Genomic DNA, 10902 nt, shown 5'->3' with positions numbered 1-10902 from the left:
AAAAAAAAGAAAGAAAAGAAAAAACACAGAGAAAAAAGAAAACGAGACACTCGTGAATCACCATAATCATCATCGCGTGGGTTCATCAATGGTACGAAACGTCACGGTCATTTTTCACGTATTGGTTCACGTTTTAAGATAAATATTTCACGCGCGAGAATAGACGTACTACACTGTGGATGTCCTTGGTTGGAGGAAAATAGAAACGTCTTTAGCATGGACACTAGATTTTATTCTTTTTTTTTTTCTTTTTCCACGTTTCACCGTTCACTCTCCGTTCGTACAATGTGTCCCTAGATTGGAAAAGGAAAGCAAAAAAAAAAAAAAGAAAAAGAAAAAAAGATCTTAGTAAAATTCTTTAAGATAATATTTTATGGTATCATTATTACAAAGACCAACCGAGCACCATTAAACTTCAATATGAATTTATATATTGTTCATGCGATAGAAGATTTAATAATGAAATCAATCTCTTTTCTTCTTCATTATTATTATTATTAATTTTTCCTCCAACCGACGATGCCAGAACGTTGATCGATGTCAGTACGTACTCTCATCGTAGCGTTAATTTTAATTGAATGATATTCGTGACGCCAACGGACATCATCATAACATCATTTCAATCACGTAATACCTATGTACGAAAGATCTTAGATAAAGAGATCAATACTCGCTCGTTATCATTTATTCACCGGTGTGGGCATTCACTGGTATAGTTCGCTGACGTCACGTTTTATTCATCAAGATTAATCATCCCTTAGACTTAAATGAAAACGTTCGCGTTACGTCCACAAAACGAGGAGTTCAATGACCCCCGACGAACAAAGAAACCTTTTAATTTTCTTTGTTGGATAACAGGGATAATAGGAAACTCTTCCGTTATCTGGACGTACGACGATCTAGCCCTAAACGATCTAGCTCCCTCGATCCCTTCCTCTCTCCTTCCTTCTCCATTTTTGAAAATCATTTTCACTAAGCTGCTAAACGATAAGTCACGCACTCACAATAATTTTATACAATACTACCGTACGGCAGCGTGAAAACGCTCTCAACTTCTGTAATAAATATCGATAGTACTATAATTCTATTATTATTCGTGTCTTATCACTTACCATCCATTGACCACACCTTCTAGGTTCAACATCGGTACTATTTTGAACACATAATCGTCACGTAAACTAGTAGCATAAGTTGAATTGCTTAGGAGGCTCTCCAACGTTCCATGCATTACCCAAGAAGCGTTGCTCTCACCTGGATGGACTCTGGACGTCAGGAAGATAACTTTTCTATTCTAAATATGTCCAAATGATAATAACTTAAAGTTTCTCGATGGAAATATCTAATTAGTTGTATGTAACAGGATATATAACTTACTTGTATAGGATTGTTCTTCGTGTCTGGCGAAGTTATAGTCAATACTGGATTTTCATTGTTGTTTAACGACTCGCAAAGTGATTCGGCACGGAAGTAAACGTTAGAAGGCGATAGCTTTTTGGTCCATTTCCAAATATTTGTCATCAATTGACTATAGGTATAAGGGAAGTGATAAGCCAGATAACAAACGTCATAAGCATGGGGAAAGATGACAGTGAACGATGTCGTCAAATAATTCTTCCCTTTCGTTGGTCTCTGATAACAATTTCTATAATAACAAATATCTGTACCAGTTCTGACCCAACTTGGTCGACCCAATTGTGCCTCGGCTACACTGAATAAAATTGGCTTCATGCCGAAATTAAATTGAGAATTTGCTTTCTCGCAATTTACGATATTGAACGTGTAAGAAACGTTTGCTTCCATATTTGAAACTTCGAAGTAAAACCATTGATGTCTAGACGCACTGTTCACGTCTGGTGTTAAGATCAAGTCGTATTCTCTCAAGCCTATCTGCAAGAAAAGAGAAGAAATACAGAGAAACGATATGCGTTACAACGAATGAATATATTTTGGCTAAGTTGATATTTTGGTTATAAATTAGCATGTTCACTACTTAGCATAGAATTTTGTGAATCAATAAAACGTTTTAATAACGATCATTAATTTAAATAAAATATTAATGAAGATCAGTTTAGTTAACGTTTATTTTTAATTAACGAATCAATGTTTTAATAATTATCATCTTATTAATTTAGACAGAATATTAATGAAGATTATTTCAATTAATGATGAATAACGATACTTCGATTATATTTCTATTGATCTGTTAATGAATGACTATAGGCGATTCAGTTATACATACATATATATATATATATATATGTGTGTGCGTGTGTGTTAACAATAATTATTTAACAGTAAACACGTTAACAGAGTTAAACAAACATTCCGGCTATACCTTAATAGCTTTTCTAAGATTTCCACTTTCAAAACGAGACTCAAATTGCAATTGCTTTGTCTCCAAATTCCTTTTTCCAGTTCTCTTTTCGTCCCAATTGCAAAGTAACTTGCTTTCCGTAACTTTATCATTCGCCGACAAACACGTCGTTACATTGTCGAGATCATAAACAATCTCTTGAGTGGTCGTACTGGCATGAAGACCTCTTTCCACACAAGTTAACAATTTAGCACGACAAACTTTTCTATCCTTGTTGTTCAATGGTTCTGGTTTTCCTAAAGAATCACCGCCAACCAGATCGGGATAAGCAACCTTGACAAAATTGATAACACTTTTCACTTTGCTTGCTATCATACAATAAGCGTGCCGATCAGTGGTAGTCGATGGTATATCTTTCAATGTTTTCAAATCAGATTTTGTATTTTCTGATTTAATTTGGGATCTTAATGATCCGTTGGTATGAGTTTCTTTTGGAAAACTTTTCGACTTGGATATTTTCGAATAACGAGAGAACGTTCTATCATCGTCGATCGTTGAATTCGTTGAGTCTATAAACTTCTCTGATGATGTTTTAATAAGACTGAGTTGTGACTGAAGATTACCTAGCTCTTTGAAGAAAACGTTATACCTAAAACGAAAATTCATAAGGTTGGACAATATTGAGATCTTATAAGAATAAAAACAATAAAAAGAGGGAGAGAGAGAAGAGAAAAATTATTTTCAACGAGGGAAACCAATCAAATTTACCCAATCAAATCCTCTTCGGTTCTTTGAGACGTGAAAACTCCAGCAAAAAATTTACTCTCGTCTATCTCCTCGCTGGGATACAAATTCTTATCACTCGTCCTCCTCGAACTATGACTATCTTCGTCATCTCCTGAATCGAAATCACTGTATAATCTTCCAAGCGAGGCCACGCTGTTAGCCTTAAAAGAAATATTCAAATTGAAGAGATTCTGGACAAACTCTTCTTCACAATTTTATACGACTAACTAACTGCAACGTACTTGACTATCAAGGTCGCTGCCACTTTCAATGCTGTTAGCCCTGGCATTTGCTTCCGGCAGGACGAATCTGAATAAAATAAATAAATAAATAAATAAATAAATAAATGAATGAACGAACGAACGAACGAACGAATGAATAAAATTATCATTGTAATATTTGTCGTATTCTAAAATATAAACGATAATAAATGTTCTCATATATGTTAATTAAAAATAGACAGATCAAATCTAGGAAACCTTGAAAGTATCGTTCACCTTGCAGGAGACATTTCGGGTACAGGCAACTCCTTCTTTTCCAGACATTGATTGATTATACCACATATACGTGACAATAAACAGTCGTAGGCTTTTTCCTCCGGGCAGTTTGTACAAAACCGGTACAGTAGCTGTAGACCATTGTTCGACTTAATAGCCTTCCTTCCAGACTCTAAAAGTGGGAAGAAGAAATATCTTTTAAACGATTCCGAGTTATCCGAGGAGTCTTTCTTCGAGAGGAAGGAAAATACATCTTCGAGACATGCACTTAACTGAGAAATCTTTTTCTTTACACTATTCATAAATGTTAAACTACTCGAACGTTACTACACAAAAATTATCTTAAGAAATACGATTTTTCTTTCCCCTCTTTTTCTTTTCTTTTTTCTTCTTCTTTTATTATTTTTTCTTTTTTTTTTCTTTCTTTCTTTCTTTCCTTTCCTTTTCATTTCCTTTCCTCTTGGCGTTTTCAAGTATTCCTTCGAGTTCGAGCTCGTAAAAAAGCGGAATACAAAATCCGAAGAATTCAAAAACGAAGGATATAAATAAAGATGTTGTGTTAAAAGGAAATGGTGAAATGACTTATAATTAATTCGTATGAAACGTTCACTGATTGTCAGATCAAACGTTCGACCAGACACGGTCGATGTAACTCGTTATAAGCACCTGTCAGCCTTTTTTCGCTTCTCTTAGATTTTTTCTGGATACTACGCGGTTTGCTTTCGTAAAAGGAACTTTACTTATTACGCAAAGATGCTGTAGCGTGTTCAGAACGTAGTTGGATATCTTCAGTCTCAATTGTCCATCGAATCTCTCCCATCTCTCGAAAGTTCGCATCAGTTGTTGAACCATCCCGGCCTTAACAAATTTCGTGCAGCATAATTCTGAGAAAGAAAAGAAAAGAAAAAAAGAAGATAGATGATAGATCGGCAATTATTAACAATTAAATAATCGAAACAAAAAAAAAAGAAATAATCATTAATAAAAGTGTTAATATATAATTATATAATAATTAATATGCTAAATATTATAACAATAAATATTATTAATAATTATTAATAATAATATTATTTATAATAAATATTTTGTTCTAATATTTCTTATCATATAATATCATTGGATAGGAATAAAATAATAAAGAATATACTTACTGCTCATCGTAAAATATTTCAAACATTCGACTAACGCTTTTAATTTTATATGAGGTACATGACCAATGCAAATGAAAGTCTTTTCTAATGTATTGGCAATACCATCTTTGATAAGAATTTGTTGAGAGAATGCTATGAAAAAGAAAAATATATATATATCCAGCAAATAAATGATTCAATCTTAAGATCGATATCGTAATATTAAACTTATAATGATACTTACAATTTTTTGCAAAAACTTTGATTATCAGCAACAATGGAAGAATTATTTTACCATTGTTATAATGTTGTTGAAGTAGCGTATGAAATATTTTGACATAATTTAAATTCTTTACTTTTGTTACAAATTTCTGATCCCTTTGACAAATCTATCAAAAAATTTTTAAATAAACAATATATCATTTCTATTTGTATTATTTATCATTATTTATTATTATTATTATTATTATTATTATTATTATATACACTTTTACCTGTCCCAAAATCCAAAGAACTTCTTGTACAAGGACTTCCGAAGAAATACTATCCATATGCTGCAAATTCATTAAAAGTTTAACTAGGACTTGCGTGATCCCGGAGTTGATCAGTTGAATGACCGCCATTCGGTTACTGTTTCCTAATAAAAAAAAAAAAAAGAAAACGAAATGATAGAGTTCATTCTTATCTCAAACTTACTTGTTTAAACGTTTCTGTTCGACAAAGTTATTAAGAGATAAGTATTATAACGAAATACATGTAGATGGAGATAATATAAAGGATATTAACTAGATCGATGATAACGATGAATTTATAAGTTAATATTACTTGTTGCATTTTTGTTCTTGCTTCCTTTTGATTTGCCCTTTGTAATTTTTGGTGATATACATTCGTGTAATATACCAGCTATACTACAATTCAACATGTAATCCTTGGAATTCTGTAAAAAAAAATAAAAATAAAAAGAATTATTCTTTTTAATAATTTCTTCTTTTTTTAAAAGAAACAAAATCGAAGATTATTATTTTTGTTGTTGTTGCTGTTATTGTTATTTATAGAAAAATAACTTCGCTAAATTATTACTACTCTTAATTTTATTAGTAAAATTACTTTTATTCGTAATATTATTCCACGATCAGGATCTTTATGTCATTTTCTTTTTTATTTTTAAATCACTCAATTTGATTTAAAACTTGACGTATTTTAAATAACGAAAAAGATTTCGATCGTCACGCAATTAAAACTCATAGTTCGTTCGTGCAACACTCAGGAGAAATAAGAACGAACGGGTTTCTAGTTTAGTAATCCTTTCCGAGATAGATTGACAAGAGTGCATAACTAGTTAATGTGATTTTGTCACGCTACTATTTCGTGTACGAAACTCGAATACTTTCGTAGTTATCAGAAACGCCTAATCAAGTCCACATGGTGTGGAGTACTAACCAACGAACACGTTTCGCTTGATTCGTTTCGTGACTTTTTTCATTTGATCGTTTGCTAAAAATACATCCTTGATGATTTTTAAAATATATATATTAAAAAATTCATATTATACTTATCATATCATAGGATATTAAAACGAACCGATAAAATACATTTATTGTATGAGAAGCAAATTATATAAAATTAAATAATATTTTCATAATTCATTTTACAGAGAACAAAATAAATAAATAATGTATGTAATATTATTATTAAAGATCATTTCTGTATGCATTAGTATAAATTGAAAGCATGTTGAATGCAAAATACAAAAGTCACAAGTGTGTGTATTCATATATATATATATATATATATAAAGAAGAATTATCTTTACCCGCAGAACTATGTCATAAAATATTTATAAAGTATTCTTTCGAGATAAAGTTTACCTCAAGAGTGGTAATAAAAATCTCCATAGCACCAGAATTCTTACACCATAACTTCTCCAAAGTACGTTCACGAACTCGTCGGTCTGAAAAAAAAAAAAGCAAAAAGTTTCACTGACAAGATCGTATACATATGTATGTGCATGCATCATCGTTGAATTGAATATTAAATAAAACAATAAATAAAATTTACAATAATTATATCATAAAAAGAATTATAAATAGAGAAAGAGAGATATCAATTAATACACATATTGATATAAAAATTGTTTTAATTATTCTACCACCTTTATATTATATATATATATATTTTTTTTTGCAACAAAGAAAACATACATTTTCTTGGCAAACATAGATGAATGACCAAATGAACAGCTGTGAACAAAGATGCTACAAGTATGACGAGATAACGAACATACTGTTCACGTGTTCATGGTTAAGATGGTGTAATCCAACTTTCAGACTTGACACTAAGCCAATTCGGATCAATGCCATGAGCACAGCTACGTGAAAAAATATATGTAACCCATAGGTTCGAATTATCATTCGAAAGTTATTGCCAATCTAACGTCAACAATGATTTAAATTATTATTTGATATATTTCTAACAAGACCTTTCTATTCGGTTTAAGTTAATTTATTTGCCAACTCGAAAGTACCTAAAAGACAATGTAAACTTTTGTAATAATAGGATATAGAAATATATTATTTGAAAACGATAAAATGAATTAGAGAACAATTCCTATCAGAAACGAAATTGATGAAACTCGTTCGAGTGCATCGACATTCTTCTGGTTGAATGCAGTTCAATTAGGTACGGAATGAGATAAAACGTTCTTATCACATTGGCCCAATTTCAATAGCTATCGATTTTATCATTCCAGTATGTATTGTCTGGATATCATTCGTTAGTTGGATAACAGCCAACTAATAATATGTCAGACCGTGTGACGAAAGTTCTTACGTAATATTTTTTATTAATCATTTATACGAATTTTCAGAAATAACGAGATCGTTCACGTCCAGGTGTTTGTGTCTCGTAAGTACACATCTGTTCGAGAAATATCATAGTCAAACTGAAACACGATTTAATCTGATATTTAGAGTTGCTCGTTTTATTATTTCTCTTTTTTTTTTTCTCTTCTTTTTTTTCGCAAAAACATCGATTCGAATCAATTACTGATGAAAAATGAGAGACACGTGCATCTGAAAGTCTCTTTTTCAATTCTTTTTTTCCTTTTATTTTTTTTTTATCTTTTTATTTATTTATTTATTTTTTTTTTTTCATAGATCGTATCGAAATTTGAAAAACTTCGATGTCGCTCGAAAAATAACATTTACGTAGTCACGATCTAATTCTATATAAATCGGGTTATCTCTAAAAGTAGGTTTCAAAAGAAGAACTTGAACGAGCGCATAAAGTCCAAGTTATATATCTCTTAAGCGACCCGGATTTTCATTTCACAATTTTGCGAGTTATAAGTTGCGATATACAATGACACATAAAACTGTTTTTACCTTCTATTACTTAGCACACGTAGAAGATAACTCTTAATAACACACAATTTAATTTCATAGTTAAGAATGCACGTATAGTGTGAATAATAATTAGAATTTAGTATTTATATCTTACTTAAGAGATCTACAGACCCGAGAAACACTAGGAAGTAATATTACTATTGTGCAAAAGAAAGATATTAGTCTTCTGATAAAGTTTGTTTTAAAGCCAAAATACCTCTTAACGTATCTTATACTCGAATTTCTACTTCGTTTTAATATCTAAACGTTTGATCGATCTACCGTACTGGTACTTTGATCTTTTCTCGTTGATCAATTAACGTGATATCGTTCTGAAAATAAACCTTACTAGTTTCCCTACCTGTTCTGAGATTCCGGATAAGGGTAAAGTGTTAAGGGTAAATTTTCATTGAAAATAAGGAGAACAAACTTGATTCATTCGTAGGTGAGTTTTTTATCTTTTTTAAATAAATTCTTATATCCTGATTTATTTAACCCAATTTATAACCCAATTTTTGTCACGCATCTAGACAAAAATTATATATTACGATAGTTACGTTTAATAAAGAAATTAATAAAGATATTAATTGTTCAAAAATATCCACAGTTAATATATTAATATAGCATTATTTGGTATAGTATATAATTATATACTCTCTCTCTCTTTCTCTTTCCTTCTATAATATTGATATAATAAAATTACATAGATAATATATTCTATAATTATACAATATCAATATACAAAACATTATAGAAACTTCGTACATGAAGTAAGTTAATTTTTATAACGAGATAAAATGAAGTAGAAGTTAAAAAAAAATATTAAAGTAATGCAAATATGTATCTTTAAAATCACATAAAGTTATCATTTGTAAATTATATTTTAAGTATTACGTTAAATAAATTTTTCTATTCGAACGTGTAAAATAAAAATTGAGTTATAATGTATTAAAATTAATACAAATAAATATGTAATTACGTATACATGTATATGTTAAAAATAAATGATTACCTGAAGACGTGACTCGTGCGTGTATCTTAGCTATTATACTTCTGAATGTTTCCCCACCTTCTTGCGGTTTTGGCGCGAAACTTCGTAGCTTCTCCAGGATAACGTCGTTTATAGCATCGTCCACGCATCTATTGCTCGGCGACATCGCACTTAAACCGCAAAGCAAACAGTTAAAATTACATCGTTCCAGTAAAAGTGGTAGTAACTAAACAAGCTCGTTAATACCTTGACAGGGCATGGCGTGCAAAACGAACTTAACCGAAAGTAACTATCTTTCAATCGTAAGTGAATTTGCCAAGAAAAAAAGAATAAAAGAATTTTATTAAATTTGTAGAAATTGATAAAGATTATCATTAGAACAAAGGATAATAGATTTTTATATAATTTCTATAAAATATATTTTAATTGAAGAATAATCGATTAATATTTTCTCTTTCGATATCTTTCAATCGTAGAGAAATATTGCTATTAAATAACGATAAAATAAATGATTGTTATTGTTGTAACGAGAAAAATCGATAGAAATTTTTGTTAAGAGGAATAACAATAATTTTTTATATAATTTCGAATGAAATATTATAAAATTATTACAAATCTGTAATTCAACAGATCTTAGCTTAAATAATAAAAACGTCAAACCAGATCCATTTAATATAAATTCTCGAATTATTAGAAACGTTAATTTTTCGATTAGAAAAGGAAGAAGAAAGAAAAAAAGAAAGGAAAAAGAGAAACATGATGATAATGAAAGAAATGAAAAGAAGAAACTATCGTTTCTTTTAAGAGATTAAACGAGGATGAATGTCTCTCAAAGATATCAATGAGTATCTCCACTGGCTTTGATTCAACTCAAACGAAAAATCTCATTAATCAGACTTTGCGATCAGCTGGCCACGGTTAGTCAATGTCACAGAAATGAAAATCAAGCATAGAAAAAGGGATTTTCAAGGTTAATTAACGCAAGGAACGTAACGAGCAACGTTTGAAAATAACTTTCAAAGTCTAACGAGAAGCTAACGAGTACTAGGAGCCCTGTTTATGAAATTAATAATTAAGCAAGTAGATATTAAAATAACTTGAGTATCTAATACATAGACACACACGCACGAACACTCATACACGAATATTTAATATTTATGTTTGATATCCAAGGGAATCTAGTTAATAAGTTAAATCATAATATATGTATGTATATTAAGAGAAATCCTAAGAAATAAAATGACGATGCTAATTCCACTTAACTGAGAAGCTGATAAAGCAATGAATGCAAAAGAACAACTGCAATGACTGCAAATAGTAAGCAATATGCTGAAGAAAGAGAAACAACAAGAGAGAGAGAGATAGAGAGAGAGAGAGAGAGACAGAAAGACGTCAACAGACTCATGGCAAACATATATACGCTCACGCATACACACACTAAGGAAGGACGGACACACACGCACGATACACGAATAGGTTGTTTCTGTGTTGCTTTTGATTTTTACTCTTCCTCCTCGATGTCCTCCGCATTCTCCTGGAGTGCAACCACTTCCATCGGTCGCTGGTTCTCCTTGTCGCACTTTTCCAATGCACTTTTCATCTCTCCTTCTCTCTCTATCTCTCTTTTTCTCTTTCTCTTTCTCTCTCTCTCTCTCTCTCTCTCTCTCTCTCTCTCTCTCTCTCTCTGTTTCTGTCTCTGTCTCTTTCTCTCTCCTTCTCTCCTTCTTCTTCTATCTCTTTTTATTTTCTTTTTTTTTCTTCTCTTTTCACTAAAATCGTCTTTGTGTTTTCGATGATAATG

At 30.9% G+C, this 10902-nt stretch overlaps 1 protein-coding gene across 13 annotated transcripts in view; it reads right to left on the bottom strand.

Moving 5' to 3' along the window:
- Positions 1–10902, bottom strand: part of LOC122632982 (cytosolic carboxypeptidase 1-like) — a 33388-nt gene that overhangs the window by 19839 nt on the left and 2647 nt on the right. For 6 of the 13 annotated variants that reach the window (XM_043820333.1, XM_043820341.1, XM_043820343.1 and 3 more), the window contains 14 exons: positions 10607–10902; positions 9123–9271; positions 6596–6678; positions 5553–5664; positions 5222–5364; positions 4972–5116; positions 4749–4880; positions 4338–4481; positions 3598–3769; positions 3343–3409; positions 3083–3261; positions 2336–2963; positions 1375–1887; positions 1113–1291 (listed from right to left, as the gene is read on the bottom strand). The exon at positions 10607–10902 is cut by the window's right edge. In XM_043820333.1, coding sequence (XP_043676268.1) covers positions 1113–1291; positions 1375–1887; positions 2336–2963; positions 3083–3261; positions 3343–3409; positions 3598–3769; positions 4338–4481; positions 4749–4880; positions 4972–5116; positions 5222–5364; positions 5553–5664; positions 6596–6678; positions 9123–9271; positions 10607–10701 — 2741 coding nt within the window. In that variant the 5' untranslated portion in view covers positions 10702–10902. Of the gene's footprint in view, positions 1–1112; positions 1292–1374; positions 1888–2335; positions 2964–3082; positions 3262–3342; positions 3410–3597; positions 3770–4337; positions 4482–4748; positions 4881–4971; positions 5117–5221; positions 5365–5552; positions 5665–6595; positions 6679–9122; positions 9272–10537 lie in introns of those variants that run through there. The other 7 variants (XM_043820339.1, XM_043820338.1, XM_043820340.1 and 4 more) reach the window with 5 other exon arrangements.

Source organism: Vespula pensylvanica, chromosome 11 (genome assembly GCF_014466175.1).
Source record: "Vespula pensylvanica isolate Volc-1 chromosome 11, ASM1446617v1, whole genome shotgun sequence".
Classification (NCBI taxonomy): domain Eukaryota; kingdom Metazoa; phylum Arthropoda; class Insecta; order Hymenoptera; family Vespidae; genus Vespula; species Vespula pensylvanica.
Note: the sequence above shows the minus strand (reverse complement) of the source record. Positions and strands in the feature narration are given on the sequence as shown.